We start from the raw sequence: 17,885 nt of genomic DNA, 5'->3' as shown, positions 1-17,885 counted from the left end.
TGGATGAATGAATGAATGAAACCTAAAGAGAAGGGAGGAGAATTCAGGCCAATTGATTTTCAGGACTCAACTAGTGTTTTATTTTTATAGATATTACAGAAATGTCCTGGAATATATCCAACAACTTAGAGACTTAATGTAGGAAGACTTTCCTGCTTCCCCCTCCCACTGTAACACATTAAGCCACCCCCTCCTGAATTTTTGTTTCTTGAGGGTCGGCACAGAGGCAAAGAGAGGGGTTTTTGGGAGGGGTAATTGACAGAAAGAGTCACCTCTCCCCAACACACATGCTCTTCTGAAGACAAAAGTTCCTTTAAGTCTTTGGAATTGCATAGCTGAATATATACACTATAATAAATCACATAAATCACAAATACTCCAAAAACTTACACTTTCAGGGACAGTTGGCAAGCCAGTTACATCAGGAGTAATGAAATATGAGTGCTGGTTAAGGAAGGAAAAAAATGACATCACTGTTTCAAAAAGACAAACAAGAGTTAAAAAAACTTGCCATAAACAGAGTTGACTTATGCAACAATCACACCCATTATTAATAAACGGGAGCACCTCTGTTCAATGAATCACAACACTGAAAACACCGATTTTGAAAAAATGAAATTGTACTGAATTAACGTGGTTTGATAAATTCTGCCATCTCTGTAGATCTTAAACGCAGCACCAGTGTTGTATGGTTTGTGGAAAGGGCTTGCTTTAAAAAAACAACAGAAGAATGAAAAACTACCATAGGTACAAATTGGAAATGACAGAACGGACAACACCTTTCATTTTTTCTACAGTCACTACTACTCTGCTTAGCCACTAAGTCCTGTACTCATAGCCAGCATTCCCTTCTTACACTTACCTCTGGGAGGAGGAGCACTGGGCAAGGGGGGCACTCAGCAGGGCAAGATTTTCAAGACTCTGAATTGCTAATCTTATTGTAAATCATTCATACACATGTTTAATTTTTACTTCCATTGAGTCGGTTTATATGGCTATCCATGCATATTTTTAGGAAGATCCACAAAAAATGTAAAAGAGCAGATCAATTTTACTAGAAGTGCATTTATGGGACACTCATAGACAAGCCTTGGGTATAATTAATGGCCTACTAAAAGAGGACAAAGATGAATCTCTCTTCCATTCTGTATTAGTACCAGTGTTCCCTCTAAACTGAGTCAGCATGAGCTAGCTCACAGATTTTTAGCCTCCAGCTCACACATTTTTGTCTTAGCTCAGGAACGATGACCCCAGAGCACAATAATGCATGCACTAGCTCACAACTTTAATGCCAGTAGCTCACAACTTTAATACCAGTAGCTCACAAAGTAGAAATTTTGCTTACAAGACTCTGCAGCTTAGAGGGAACATTGATTAGTACTGTTACTGTGGTTGCAGACATGCCTTTCTGCACCCCTTCTCAAAATTTGCCATAGTGAATCCTCCAGAGCATGAAAAGGAGACTTCCAGGCTTTCTGAAGGGTCTGAAAGGTCTGGTGTCTGAATGTTCATTTAAAGCCACATTTCCTTTTCTTTATGTCAATGACCTTTTTCCCTTTTGATTTTTTTGGGGAAGATACATGTATAATCTTTTCCAAAACCATTTATATGTGCCATCAAAAAGTAATACTGAAGCATGTTAACTTTTGTGTTTCAAGTGAAAAGACAAAAAAGTATGCACTGGATTAACTTAAAATATAGCACTTTTATTGTGGGTTTTGGATGCCAGTTAGTGGGACTGCAAACAAAAAGCTGTAACACTGCCTATCAGGAACCTGAACTGGCCCCACAAGTATTCCTTGCTGCTATTGGCTGGGACAATGGTCACAGTGTTTCCACCATTTCTAGCCAAGCCATTGGCCTGCTAGGTATTATTGATGGGCTTCATGTTGATTTTCAGGTCAAACAAGTCAATAACAGCAGACCCCTCAACTGAAATCAATGGCTCAGTAACACATTTTGCACAATCAAAATTAGTAGGCAAGTAAAACACAAACAATAGTAAAAAGAGAAAAAGTAGTAAAATGAAGTATTAAATTAGTGATATTTTCTAAGTATTAAATTAGTGATATTTTCAGTGTGAGATTAAATTCAGGCAACACAGAGAAGGATACAAAGTCAGATTGTAGCCAGGAATCAAACCCTTAAAAGTCCAATAATTTCATTATTTTCTGTTTAAACTATTCTTAGATATTTGATATTGCTTAAATTTTTTATGTGTGTGCTTTTGTTCAACAAAAATATTTTGGAAAATTATCTAGCAAAACATTTTTAACTATAATATGGTTACCAGATGTCCTCTTTTTAAAGGATATATCCTCTTTTTATAGTGCCCATCCTCTTTTGGCTCTTTTTTTTAAAAAATGATGAAAATGTCTTTCTTAGGTTGGAAGGTTAGGAATATTCTTAGTTAGTAGCAATTATCACAGCTTAAATAATGTGTGTGTTTGTGTGTGGGGGGGCGTAATTTAAAATAAGATTTGTCATAGTGATTACTTGTCTGAAGTAGTCAGTCAGAAGATATGTCCTCTTTTTTGCTTTTCAAAATATGGTAACCCTAAACTATAATATATGATTATGATGACAATGGCATTCATCATTAAAGAAAACATTGCAAATTTCCATATAATGCCAACACTGCCAACTGTATCCACTGAAAAGAAAACTCCTTCTGATTTGGAAGATGTTGTGGCTTAATAGAGGACCACGTGCCATGTATTCAGAAGGTCCCATGTTCAATTCCTTGGCATTATCAGATTAAAGGATCTCTGCAGCCATTCAGTATAGATCCATGATGGCTAACCTATGACACGCGTGTCACTGGTGACACGCGAGGCAATTTTGCTGACACACCGGAAACCAAGGAGCGTGGCGAGCCGCGAGTCCTTCGGAGGCTGCTGAGCCCGTCTCGGAGGAGCAGCAGCTGCTAAGGTGAAGGCGAGAAGAGGCGGCAGCAGTGCAGCGGGCCGCCGCCGCCTCTTTCCCCGGCTCCAGGCCAGGGGTGGGGGTGGGAGGGAAGGTTGGGGGTGGGAGGGAAGGATGGCCGATGCTGCCAGCGCCTCGTCTTGACCTGGGGGTGGGAGGAGACAGCCTCCTGGCGCAACCCGTCCCCCACCCAAAGCAGAGGCAGCCAAACGCGCCTCCTCCTCCTCGCAACAGGGCCGAGCTTTGCAACCCCCTTTTCCCGCCCTCCCCGGGGCCTGAGGAAATAGGTGGGTACAGCAAGAAAGAAAAAAAGAGCATTGCAAAAAAAGAGGCAGGGGGGGAAAGAAGTGCCCTCCTCGGCGGGTCGCGCCTTTGCAATGCTGGGGCTTTGCAAATGCAGGAGCAAGGCAGGCGTGTTTTTTCCGTTTGTTTGCACGGAGCGGCTGGGGGGGGGGGAGGAAGAGATGGCATTGCAGCAGTATGTGTGGGGTGCAATGCCCGAGGGGGCGTCGCTCTTGGGCCTGTTGTGGGGCTGCCCCCCCCTCCTCCACCCGGTCCTGGGGGTTTTTTTGCAACCAACATGATCTTTCTCACTTTGCTCTCTCGCTCTTTCTCATGGCCGCCTGCTGGAGGCGGGGTTTCAGATTTAAAGGACAAGCTGCCCTTTTCAGCTTGGAAGAGGAGGAAGGGGGTGGGCGATGGGGGCTGTGTGTGGGTTGCAAAAGAGCAAGGGGAGGGGAGCATTGGGTTGCCCCCCCTTGGCTTCCCTTGGCAAGCGCTGGAGGAGAAAGGCGGGAAGAAAAAAAGATACACCCTTTCCTGCAGGGTTACCAATCCCCAGGTGGGGGCAGGGGATCCCCCTCTCCCCAAAATACCCCCCCAAGTTTCAAAACGATTGGACCAGGGGGTCCAATTCTATCGGCTGCAAATATCATCAAATTATTGATATTTCTTGAAGTGACACAGTGAAGTGACACGCGACCTGAGGAAGACTACACTTTTTCCTGATTTTCGACACACCAAGCTGAAAAGGTTAGCCATCACTGGTATAGATGATACTGGCCTAGATAATGACCCATCATTTAAAGTAGATGTCAGGCAATTTTATCCTCATGTCTACATAGGCCAGTCTAAATATCTTAAGTGATAGGAAAAAATGCTGCCATCTCTGTATTTCAGGATGTGGGTTACCTAAAAGGTAGTGAGAATCAACTATTGTTATTTTTACAGTTTAAGAAGATTTTGTTACACAATTAGAACACAAATCCAGAAGTAGTATAGTTTAAACAGAAAATATGTTCAAGAAAACTACCTGCTTCAGACCAGAGTCACAACGTAATCATTTCCCAAAGGAAATGTATGAATCACTTGTAATCAACAGAGACATCATTTGGCAGGCAATTATTTCTTTCAAGAGAGGTTGTACACAGCCAGAGTGTTTTAAAACTCACCGCTGTTAAACATGGTTGGTCTTTCAGAACTTGCTCGCTTGCAAAAAATATCTCTTTGTTCTTTTTTCCAACATGAGAAAAAAAATTGAACACAACAGTCTTTTGAAACCAAAGGACAGAGCTTAGCATGGGAAATTGCTTCTTTCTAAAATAACTGGTCCACATTCTCTTTGAGAACAGGATAATCTTCCAAACATAAAAATGAATGGCTCCATCAGTTTGCACATTTGCTTTCAAACCAACAAATATATTTTTTTTTCCGCAAAAGAAACAGCAATGAGGGTGCTTGGGTTGGAGGGGAAATATTACAGAAACAGATGGTGCATTAAAGGATCACTGGTGTAAATTACATTTTAGTTACTGCATGTTTGTTATGGATTTTATGGCACTGCTTGCAGTTTTCTTCTTTTACCTTTGTAAGCCGCCTTCAGCATATCTTTTATATGGAAAAATACACAGAAATTATCCAAATAAATAAGTTACTGGTGTGCATTAAGGGAACAGCTCATATCCTTTCACTGCATACAGAACTGTGCTTAGATATGAAAGTTGTAAAAGAAGGATGGACTAGTTTTTCCAGCAGCTGCATAATCCAGGAGCTGAAAATTAATATTTTCCAGTGTTTCCTTTTACAACAGTGAACTACTTGCTATGTGATACTCAGGGCTTTTTTATGCAAATATGTTACTGCTGGGCTTTTTCTACAAAAAAGCCCTGTGTGAAACAATGGTGACATCAGGGGGTGTGGCTTAATATGCAAAAAAGTTCCTGCTGGGCTTTTGGTGATACTTATTGTACCATGGTAATAAATGGCCACATCAGTGGGGATAACGTTCTCAGATTAGAGTTAACATTGGTTGTGAGTCCCATCCACATTAGTGGAATTCCACTGAATTAGCTCCTAAATTCCTGCTAGCTTGATAGGTGCAAATAGTCTAAATAAATGTACAATTTGGATTCCATGCTGCTTCTGGTTCACAAAGCCAACTGGTTGGTTACAATAAATTCCATTTTTCAGAATACTTTATGTAAGCTTGGTGTTGTTGTGTAAAAGCCTGAAAGAACACAGCTTGGCATCCAGATCCCCAGAGGAGTTTGTGGTGGTGACAATTAGAGGGGGGGACGTGTTTTTACTACAGCACCATGCTAATTTGTTCTGGACTGACTGAGTGCTGTCAAACATGGCATTCTAGACTGCCAACTGTGTAAACACTGTTCAGAACTAAATTTTGTAACAGCACTTAGAGTGGTACAAATATTTTTTATTCAAAAGAAATTAAGCATTGGTGTACCATCAATGTAACTATGCTTTACCTACAAACCTGACCAAAGTTAAGACTGTGGCTAACAGGCAATGCTCTCTAATTTCATGTCAATGTGTATGCACTTCAGCATGACAAAAAGAACAGGGAGCCATGCATTGATTTCAACCAGTACCAGTTTACCTTCACATTGGCAAGCACTGGTTGTCCTTACTTGGAACTGTGCCAGAATCTTCAGCCCTTTTGGTCCCTAAAAGAGCTACAAGTTTCCAGGAGCTCAAGTATAGCTTAAATTAAGCTTTACACCATGGCGTTTTGTATCTGGTCATTTAATGGTGACAAAGAATACTCTTGAATACCACTAAATTTCTATCTGAGCAACAATCATTGGTGTGCTGATTGACTGGGGCAAATATTGGTAGTGAACTCAGCTCCATGAGCTGAGAGGGCTTTAATGGCTTTCTCCTGGGAGGGATTGTATTCAGAGCAGAAGGTGCTTCAGACCAGTAATTAAAGCCAACTGGGAAGGATGGATCACAGCTGCAGCCTTTAGAAGCCAGTTACGTATCAGCAGGGGTAATTTTGTAGAAAAATAGGTGGTGGCGCTCATCCAGGGATTGTTATGCAGCTGCACATACAAGGAGGTGGAATCTCAGAAGGAGGAGGTGCAACTCTAAGAAAGGTTCAGGAGCTGTACTCCTGTGAACTCCCACTGAATCCAAGATTTCCATATCATGGAAGGGACCACAGCTCAATAATGAAGTGTATGCTTTGAATGCAGAACGCTCCAGATTCCATTCACCCACCTCCAACAGCTCAGTTAAAAGCAGATTCCATGCTCATCAGCTCAGTTAATAGCATTTCAGGGAGTAGGGCCAAGACTAACCTCTCTCTACATGCAATCATAGAGATCCACTGCCCATCAGAGTAGACAGTGGAGGGCCAGATGGACTAATGACCTGATGCAGGATAAAGCAGGTGCTTATGTTCATAAAGGTCCTTCAATATGGAGTTAGGAAATCAAAATGCATTTTGGGTGGCTTGCATCAGTGCCTAGTACCTAGACCAGGGGAGGCCAAGCTTGCTTAACGTGAGAGCCACATAGAATAAATGTCAGATGGTAGAGATCCACAAACTCTGAATGTCAGAGTTTGAGGGAGGGAGGGAGGCAAATAGATGGGGAGGGAGTGGAGAGGTGGAAAGAAAGCAACTTGAACTTTAAATACATTCTTCAAGCTGCTGGTGGCTTGGTTTGGAGACGTGATTTAAAGAGACAAATTCCTTTTCCAAGCCAGGTGATGGGGGTGGTAGAGGCTTCAAGAGCCACACAATATGTATGAAAGAGCCACATATGTGTGAAAGAGTTTGGCCACCCCTGACCTAGACTAACAGCAAAACACAGTTGTTCTATTGGCCTAAATACCACTATCAATGACAACAGCGGCACAGCCAGACATACTATCAACCTGCATGTCCACCCCACTGCACTGCTATTAAAATGAAGAACAGATTCTGGGTTAAGGAGAGATAAAAGAGGAGTTTGCAATTTCTTTGGTAAAACCATCTCTCACTTTGAGAGCCTTGCCAGTATAACAAGGAGAGTTTGTTTCAAATATCATTGCAACTGTCAAGCATCAATGTTGTGATTATTAAACAATAAATATATATGAAATGCAATACCTACCAAACTTAAACTAATAGGAGTATTTGCTTTTGGAACAGGATGACTATACCAGGATTCTAACAAGTCATTCAAGTCTTCTTCCTATTCAAAATAAGTTTTATTTTTAATCAACCAGCAGATAAATGTTATTCATGTTCATCATGATCCAGCAACTCCTTAAATAATCACTTTAGTATGACTACATAACTTTGCATACACAAAAAATTTAACATTATTGCTGTCACAGAAAGTTTCTTCATTTACTGAAAAAAATGAACACTTTCTCCACATACAAAGAAATCACTGTGTGGATCAAAGCTTTTGATCACAGCCATTTTGTTTTAGAAAAGATCTTCATAGATGAATACGCAAATCAACATATTTTATAAAATTACAACAATATATGAAAAAATAAATAGCGCATTTCACTTTCTAAGTTTAGCTTTTCACAGTATGGTTTCTTACAAATTGTCAGCTTCTTTCATTTTTTCCTAACTGAGCATTTATACACACAATCAGTATTTTTGTGCTTGTATGCCAATACATTAAGCTTTAAACAGATTTCAAAAACACAAACTCAACCAGTGATGTCCACACATAATAAAATGCAACACCATAATGTAATTCTAATAAAATGCATTGTATATTGGTCTGCAAAATAATTCTAATAAAATGCATTGTATATTGGTCTGCAAAATAATTGAAAGATGCAAGCAAAGTGAAATAATGTAAGAGGTTGAGATCCAAATATAATCAGAAACTCCATAGGATGATTCTTGGCAAAGATATATTGAAGGAACCACTGGGAGGCCGGTGAGTTACCCTGTTTTATATCAGCTTAATCATAAACATGAAAACAATTACATCACAGGCTGAATCCTATCTGTTGTTCCACTTGTGCAAGCAGCACTTCAGTTCAACTGAAATTTCTGTCAATTCTCTCCTTATCCTGCAGACACTTTCTCCAGCATGCACTATTCCAAAGGGTTCACAGTTCCATAAGAGCAACATCTGGGGTGTACAAAAGACTGTAGTGGAAAAGGGGAGGTGGGAAGATTTCATTCTGCAAAAGTTACTGTTCAAGGTGCATAAATGCCAACCCAAAATCTAATGTGGCTTATACCCTACCACACTGAGCGAAGTGTGAAACCTTTCCCCAGGTTGAAGATTTTCTGGTGGAAAGGCCTTTTCTGCTGGAAGAGGGCTACAAACCTGTCTGAGCACAATAACTACATTGCAGAAACATCTTGTATGTTTATATTCTTGAGCAGAGAGAGAGAGAGACACCAATGTGTTGACAAGTTGGTAAAAAAAATGTGGTTTGGATCCTGTTAGTGTTAGGTGGATCTGTAACTGGTTAACAGATCACACCCAAAGAGTGCTTGTGAATGGTTCCTCATCCTCTTGGAGAGGAGTGACAAGTGGAGTGCCTCAAGGATCTGTCCTGGGACCTGTTTTGTTCAACATCTTTATAAATGATTTGGATGAAGGAATAGAGGGAATGCTTATTAAATTTGCCGATTACTAAATTGGGAGGGGTTGCAAATACAGTAGAAGACAGAAACAGGATACAGGATTACCATGACAGGCTGGAAAACTGGGCTAAAACCAATAAAATGAATTTTAACAGGGATAAATGTAAAGTTATGCATTTAGGTAGGAAAAATCCAATGCATGGTTATGGGGGAGACTTGTCTTAGCAGTAGTATATGCGAAAAGGATCTAGGGGACCATACGCTGAACATGAGTCAACAGTGTGATGTGGTGGCTAAAAAGGCAAATGCAATTTTGGGCTGTATCAACAGAAGTATAGTGTCCAGATCACGTGGAGTGATGGTATCGCTTTACTCTGCTCTGATAAGACCTCACCTGGAGTATTGTGTTCAGTATTGGACACCACATTTTTAAGAAGAATATAGACAAGCTGGAACGGGTCCAGAAGAGGGCTACGAAGATGGTGAGGGGTTGGAGATCAAATTCCACGAAGAAAGGTTGAAGGAGCTGGGTATGTTTAGCCTGGAGAAGAGGTGGCTGAGAGGTGATATGATCACCATCTTTAAGTAATTGAAGGGCTGTCATATCGAGGATGGTGTGGAATTGTTTTCTGTGGCCTCAGAAGGTAGGACCAGAACCAATGGGTTGAAATGGTCCCTTCCAATTCTATGATTCTACGATTTTTATTTTTTCCCATTATATTATGGAGAGATAAATACACACATACACACACACAATATTTTTCAATATTAACAATAACATATTCAGCTATAAAATAAATAAGTTGGGGTATGTGCACTATGACAGGAATATAGAAAGCTTGTCCCTTAGCAACAGCATTACGACTGACAGGGCAAGTGTGATATAACAGCTAAGAGGTGTCAGACTAGTCCCAGGGAGACCTGGGTTCAAATCCCAATATGTGCCATGGAAGCTCATACGGTGACCTTGGACCAGTCACACTCTCTTAGCCTAACCAAATGAAGGAGTAGTACCTCTAGCCCTGCAGTGTGGCTGGGAAGGAGCCTCACACTATTCAAAATGTTCTCCCCTTTCCATTCTCCCCCTTCACTAGCTTTGCTCTATTATTAATTATTAAAAATTAGGACATCTTTCCAAAGTGCTTGATATGAGTAACAGAACTTTAAAAAAAAATCAAATCCAAAAGACAATACTACCCACCAAACCCTAATATGTAGCCAATTCCAAAATCAAGCAACAAATGCCCACTATTTATGCCTAAAGTCACATTCAATCCAACAACAGAGAATGAAATGATGAGAACTAACTAAACAGCTTTCAATTAATTAAAATCAAGCTGGGTTCAGCAAGAAGGTCTGGCATCAAAAATGCAAAAAAATGATGCTGGATGCAGGAAGCAGGGGACAACATTACAAAATCTTATAGCAGCAACATCAACAGCATCACATGAGACAGAAATCTGACAGGACAGTGAACTGCATCTCCTTTGGAAGGGCTCCTATTACCTGTAACTCAATCACTCTACCATAGAACAGATCAGGATGGGAATACAATACAAGCATATCTACTGGAGGATATTCAGCAGGCACCTCAAAGGAAGCCAGGTGTGATGGAAACATTAATTTATTTTACATATATAATACATTTGGAGTTACATCTTGTTGTCCTCCCCCCACTAAATAAATCTTCATATGGTTTTGCCTACAGGGTATTCTGATTTATAATATTTGTCTTCCACCTATAAATGTGCTTGTGGATATAATACATGCTAAAAGTGTATATTAGGAAGCTGTCCAAGTCAAATAAAATGGTATGTGAAGATTGGTGCCATTTTAATTGCTGAAACTTGTGTATCCCAGATTATCTGACGTAAAATGCTAACATAAATCACTGAATTTTGTGCTGATGTGAAATCTAGTTAGCCTACACCCACTTAATACGATCATGGGTAACCCAGAGCAATCTCTGGAAATGTGATAATGTACATTTGGTAGATATTTTTGTCAGAATTAAAGCATTGAGTTGAGGCACACTGAATGACTGTATGGTTGTTAACTCTCCCATATTAATCAAGGAAAGTATGCCAGATATTCGGGGGGGGGGGGGTATTTTTATATTGTATGCGTGTTTGCACCTGGAAGTCATGGTAACCTCTGATGACTGACCCCTACTAGGGGCCTGGAGGATATTCAGAGAGGTGGCTGAATAAATCCTGCCCCTGTCCTCCCGACTGCTGGTATTTCAGTCTCCCATCCAAGTACTTTCTGGAGTTGACCCTATTTTGCTTCCAAGATTAGGTTTGCCTGGGCAATCCAGGTCAGAATTTATGCCAGATTTTCTTATGCTCCACAAAGTTACCAATAAAATCAGACTTCTCAGTGCTAATTTCCAGTTTAACAAAAAAATGAATTCCCCTCTCCTATTTCATGATGTGCACATACATATTTTTTAAAGTTTTTATTACATGGAAGCCTTCCCAAGTATATTTAACAAATACATGTTAAAGGGCCAATTGTAAAGTAATATTATTCCTTCATGGAAGTATTTTGGAATGCAATCTTTGGAGGAACACTTCATGGAAGTATTTTGGAATGCAATCTTTGGAGGAAAACATACTGCGATTACTTTATCTGAATACAAAATTTTCATGGATTGTCTCGGCAAAACTGAAACTAATGTGGATTGTCTTTTATATATAATTTGCCTTTCATCTTGGCAAAACTGAGCAAACTGCTTGGTTGTGACTGGGTGGGGCTGTGGTGCATCAACCTTTGGCACATCAAACTATCAAACAAAAATACTTGCATGCCATTGGTTGAGTCCACTCCTCTCTCCCACCCAAGTAGCTGTTGCTAGCCAGCAAAGCTGATTCTGTCAGTAAAAGGCAACCAACCTTAGTTCTGGCAGTTACTGCCTCTTCCTGCTCTCCCATTGTCTGTGTCACCTGTCACACTGATTCACAGAGGAGAGAAAGAAACCCTTCCCTCAAGGGGGAAGGCGATGGAAAGCTGAAGTCAGAGAGACAAATAATGGGAAGGAGACAGGGTTGCCAACTCCAGGTTAGGAAATTCCTGAAAATTTAAGGGGTGGGGTCTGGAGAGAGTAGGGTTTGAGGAGGGGTGGGACTTCAGACAGGTACAATGCCATTTCTTCCTGAAGAACCACTGTTGTCAATCTCCAGGTGAGGTCTGGAGATCATTCAGAATTACAACTGCTCTACAGATGGCAGAGATCAGCTCCCTTTGTGTGTGGGGGAGGGAGTGAATGCCTTCACTTCGGTGAGTAGGAAGACAGCAAGGGAGGCACTCACCCAGAGCTTCTGTCTAGAGCTCGTTGTATTTTTCTTCACAACAGGCCTTATTCCTAGTTCTGATGATAATTTTCTGTTTGTTCAGTTCAAGGTCAGAGGTCCAAAAGTCAGACAAGGCAGAGTCGGTGGCTTAGTGTTTATCATACACATTGTATCTATGTCTAACAGGTTCACTTGGCTGGTTTTATAGCCCCATGCCTATGGGTCATGCTTGCAACCAGTTACTTAGAAACAATCCTGCAACTACCCAACTTTGTTATCAGCAAGCAGCTGGCATTAGGTCTGGAGGCATGCCTTTCGCCATATTGTCTATAGCTCTGTTCTCAGTCTTTTTCTGGGGTGCTCTAAGGGATACTGATGGACTGGGGATGGCCAACTGAGGTTCACCTTGCTGAATCAGGACTGGAGGGTATTGATGGCTGTAAATCCTGACAAGCCTGCATCTTCCAGCTGGTCAGTTTCTGCTAACTCAAGGCTGGCTACATGAAGCTTTTCTTCTCCTGCGAAGTCCTTGCTATCGCTGAACCCTGGCTGACTCATGACAAACAGCATGAGGAGCAATTCAGAAGTCCACAATGAAAGAGGACCAATGAATAAACACTATCCCCCTTTCATTAGCTGAAATCTTCTCCTAGATCCAACCCTACAATTCTGTCCACAAACACATATCTAAAGACATTCCAACACTAGTTGAGAACATAACTCTACTGACTGAACATGCAAGTTAATTCATCTGCCATATCATGAGAAACTACCTACCTATCAAAGCAATACCTTATTAGTGTCATATACACCTCAAGGTACAACTTGAATATGCTCTTTTAGCCAACAGTTGTTGGGTCATAAACATCTCACCCTCTATTACACCACATTCATCTCTGCCACTAGTAGATAAAGACTTCTGCTTACTCTTCTCCCTCTGATGCTGGCAGCACAACTATGGCCTTTACTAACTGTGGGTGGTTTCAGACTGAGAAACTGTCACGCCAGTATCCTGAGGCAAAAAACCCCAACTCAGGCAGGCAAGTGTTAGAGAGATCAGACAGCCGCTGTTGACGCGGCAGGATCCCGGTAGCAGTCTGTGCTTGCATCTTCAGACTGCTAGCACGGCTCAAGTACCCACTGCTGCTGAAAGGAAGGTTTTTCGACAAGTCCCCCATGCATGTGCTAATCCGGGGAAGCGAAAAAGTGCACCTCAGAAAGTGCACCTCACAAGTGCACCTCAGTTCTTTCGCTCATGAGTCGTGCCGGAGTCTTCAGACAGCAGGGGATTATGCGACCTGAAGCCGATTCACGGGGAAGCTACTGGGAAGATCCAGGTAGCTTTTTAAGGCGAATAGGAGGCATCTGGGGAAAGGGTGAGAACTGGCTGGGCTCAGAGGGCAGATGTGGTTGTGTGAATGTGGTTGTTTAAATCGAGTGGGAGACATTCGTGGGTCAGGCCAAATCTGTAGTCTGAAACCACCCTCTGTAACATCTCTTCCATATCTTAAAAACCAAGAAAAGCCAGAGAATCATTGTTCTCAAATTAATCTTTATTACAATATATAGGGGAGGGACGGTGGCTCAGTGATAGAACATCTGCTTGGGAAGCAGAAGGTCCCAGGTTCAATCCCTGGCATCTCCAAAAAAGGGTCCAGGCAAATAGGTGTGAAAAACCTCAGCTTGAGACCCTGGAGAGCCGCTGCCAGTCTGAGAAGACAATACTGACTTTGATGGACCAAAGGTCTGATTCAGTATAAGGCAGCTTCATATGTTCATATATTAAAACTACCTACAACTATTATATTCAATATTTCTATTCTTCTGGGCAGTAGGTTAAACATGCCCAATGAAACAATTTATCCTACATCATTCTTACAGTTTATCTGTGAATTCCATCAAATTTGTCAAATAGTTTTCAGAAAAGTCCTTTTCCCTCTGCTCATATCTGTTATTTAGTTTTCACGTAAGCAGTTACCAACTGTTCATAAGAAACTGCCATCTTTCCAAACGTCATTGAGCATAATCACTAGATATTTCTAAGACTGAAATATTTAGGGAGTGGTAGTATGGGATTTTCAATTTAAACAGACATCATATGGAACTCCCACAATGAACCATTAGTATCACAGGGAAGAAAAGAAATCAGTAATCCATTGAAGCTTCTAACTCAGAGTGCAACATACTAAGGAGCAAAGTAGTACAATGGACTAGAAGAGGGGAGACCTGATACAATTTTATCAAGAAGTTAACTAAATGACCCCCTCCTTCCTGAGAACAAGGATAAGATAAAAATGCAAATTAAGAAGAATGTTTAAGTGAATTGTGAAGTAACATGGAATCCTCTCGGTATATTAATTTTAATACAGCATGTGCTATTGCAAGGCTAAAGTTGGCAAAAAAACACAGGTTGTGATGTTTGCCATATAGTTAATATGGCAATTTAATGTGCTCTGAAATACAGTAATATTTTACCTATACGGTAATCTGTTCTATTTCATTAAAACTATCAGAATAAATTATGAACTGGAATTCTGACCTATAGCATGAGTTTGAGTATAATGAATTCATAAAATAGTTTATCCTATTCTTGAAACATGTTGCTCTGAATACTATGCTAGATTAAGTAGGGTGCCTTTTCCTTTAACAAACCCTAACTTTAGATATATATATTTGAAGCAGGAAGGTAAATATATATTTGAAGCAAGAATAAATGAACAGACAGTAAATGTCAATATTGGCATGAAGGCAAAGAAGATTTTGGTATTCATTATATTTTCTATGTACTCTGTGGCTCAGAAAGGGCTGCAGTTTGGTAGCATAACATCTGCTACAAATGTGGCAGGACTGATTCCTCACTAAGCAGTTGTTCCACTCCCAGGCTTCTACTCACCCTGGTTCAAGCAATCAATCCCCCAACAGTTGCTGCGCGGGCGCATTTTGATTCATGGCTCCCCTCAATTTCCCTCATGGTTTCTTGCTCTTGTTTTTTGGAGAGCAAGAAACTGTGAGGGAAATTGGAGGGAACCGCAGATAAAAATCTGCCTACACAGCACTGGTAGAAAATTGATTGCTTTGAACTGGGGAAAGCAGAAGCCTGGGTGCGGAGTAACTGCTGTGAGGAATCAGTCAAGGTCCCAAGTTTGATGCTCAGCATCTCTAGATCAGGTGCTGAATGCTGTGAAAGACTTGTACATGTGACTTAGAGAACAATCTCCAGCCAGAGCAGACAAGACTGACCTTGATACACCAATGGATTAACTCAACATAAAGCAGCTTCATGTAGTCATATATCTACACACCTCAAATCCGTGTTTTGTACCTATACAGTTAATAATCAATATCCTGGGATATTGTGTGATTTCAAAACAGTTTTTTCTTAATGCTGCTGCAAAATTTTAAACATAGGTGCATGGTGCAAACTAAATTTAGAAATTAGTGCTCGGAACTATGCAAAAATTTGCTTATTGGCATTTTTTTTCCTGAACAGAAACATATTTAAAGAGTAAAGAGAAACAAAATTACCTGTTCTTTAGCCAAATAATCTGCCAATGTATTTAATAGTTTGTAGTAAACCTCAAACCATGGCAAGTAGCTGGAATGGGGAGAAAAAAATAGCTGTGTAAGAAAAACAACCAATAAATGGAAATTGCTTCATTGCATTGCACTTCTGAGTCATCTTATATGATAATTTTAACTAAGAACATTTCAAAAGGAAAAGATTATCTTCACCTATTCCCACAAATATTTTAGACCACCCATAGCGGGGGGGGGGGGGGAACCTACATAATAATGCTAGAAAATTGCTCTTTTCCTGACACTTTGAAGAGTTACGGCAAGTCATTCTAAGCAATGCTGAATGAGAAGCAGCATTGGAATGACCCACTGTATCACAGTGCCTTATATGAATATCTATAAATTCCATCATGTCATGACAGAGTTTAGTCACAGACTGATTTGCCTGGACAGAGTCCAAAAGTGAGCTGTGTGGCTCCTCCCCCTAAAGAATGAGACCCTGATTAAAAAAAACAACAACAGCCTTTTCCCCTTTCCTGTTAAGAAAGTCTTGCGCTCAAGAATTCTTCTTATTTTAAAACATTGTATCGCCCTCCCCCTTCAAAAGCTACAAATCACCTCAAAAGCTACAAATAAGCTAATAAACTGGGAAAGGTTGATATATGCATTATGATGGGGAACATTTCTTTACTACATAAGCCTAATCATGGAAGATGAAGACTAAAAAGTTAACACTTATAAATTCAATAGTCTGGCATCTACTATTGAAAGGACAGGAATACAGAAAAATAAAAAAAAAGAACTGCCACTGAGATCCTGCAGCACGACATAGCCGAAGCAATTTTCTGAACTGTCTTAACCTTCCCAGTTAGACCAACTTGACAATGATTCCACAACAGTATTATACAGCATTCTGAAACCTTGGTCACTGTTGCTTTTGTTGTTTTTAATTATGTATTACAATCAGATATATGCTTTACTCTAACACTTTTTATTTACTCATACTTTCTCCTTCATCCCTAATTCTCAGAACAGCAGAAAAGTACACTACTTCAGACATTCAGCATTCACCACTGCCTGCTCAACCAGGATTCCAGAACAGAATTACCCATGCACTCATCAACCTTGCTCACCCTGAGTTTTCAAAGCAGTTAGTATTATCCTCAGGACTTTAGTATACCCCGGCACATAGCTCCCTAACCATTATTCTATAGCACACGCAGTGTTTGCAGATGAGCACTTTGAGTGCCTTACAACACTGTACTACTCTGTAACGTATAATAAAAACAGATGAGATTGTACTATATTTGGTCTTTATTGTTTAAACGTTGACCATTTTAGATTCACAGATTCCCCATACCCCCATCCCAGAATGGTGTACTGAACTGTCAAAGTTCAGTCAAAGCTTATCGTTCCCCCCCCCCCCATGTAACAAAACAGAAAACAGCAAGACATTTTTTAAAAAAGACATTAAAAAAGGAAGCTCGCTGTAGCACATGCTTCCATCCCTTGAAATAACATTTGATACTTCTCATTTATTAAAAACATATCACCTCAGTGGGACAGGATGTCTCCACAGCCTGGACACAGAGACTAACTTCACAGATTATCAAGTAACCTTCACAAGAGTGTAAACTAAACAGTCCAGCTCCTTCAATACTGGAACTATTTTCCTTTCACAGCTGGAAGTTTCCAGCGCCAGCTTTCCCTAACCTCAAACTGTTTAAACTACAAATATATTAGATTTGGTTAACTGTTTAAAATTAAAACATCAAACTGAACAACAACTTTGAATTTGAAAAATAAAATATTGTAACAAAAACTGCCATGCTGAAATTTCAAGCAAATTAGCTGTGCATAAGAATGGTGTTAACTGTACAACAGCTATACAGAGACCATTTTCTGGTAACACACACTTGTTTAAGCTACCTACCCACTCCAATGTTCCTAACAGCTTATGGATTCATAAGAGAGTTCAGCCCTTCAGAAACAGAAACACCTTTGCCTTTCCATTGCTCCTTCCTTGCCCCATAAATACTATTTTGAAGTGTATCACTGACCACTGTAAAGAAATGCAGCAAATGTGTGAGCATGGAATACAGGGTCACCTTAACCTAGAAATGTTAACTGCATATATGAAATTGAACTTCAGTGGAGATCAGGAGAATTCCCAATCTTCCTTATTTCTCTTGAACTTGAAATCTATGGTTAGAAAGAATAAGGGAGGTTTATTTTCCAGTCTCCATGTTCCTTTTGACATGTCACATTTATACCAGTAATATGAGTCATACCACAATTCT

The 17,885-nt window shown here is 40.4% G+C and overlaps 1 protein-coding gene across 1 annotated transcript in view; it reads right to left on the bottom strand.

The window, feature by feature from the left end:
* Positions 1 to 17,885, bottom strand: part of DENND1B (DENN domain containing 1B) — a 272,657-nt gene that overhangs the window by 111,156 nt on the left and 143,616 nt on the right. The window contains exons 6-9 of the mRNA XM_060232357.1: positions 15,595 to 15,664; positions 7,323 to 7,403; positions 4,377 to 4,436; positions 391 to 444 (exon numbers count right to left, since the gene is read on the bottom strand). Coding sequence (XP_060088340.1) covers positions 391 to 444; positions 4,377 to 4,436; positions 7,323 to 7,403; positions 15,595 to 15,664 — 265 coding nt within the window. The remainder of the gene's footprint in view (positions 1 to 390; positions 445 to 4,376; positions 4,437 to 7,322; positions 7,404 to 15,594; positions 15,665 to 17,885) is intronic.

The sequence above is a fragment of the Heteronotia binoei genome, chromosome 2, assembly GCF_032191835.1.
Source record: "Heteronotia binoei isolate CCM8104 ecotype False Entrance Well chromosome 2, APGP_CSIRO_Hbin_v1, whole genome shotgun sequence".
NCBI lineage: Eukaryota > Metazoa > Chordata > Lepidosauria > Squamata > Gekkonidae > Heteronotia > Heteronotia binoei.
Note: the sequence above shows the minus strand (reverse complement) of the source record. Positions and strands in the feature narration are given on the sequence as shown.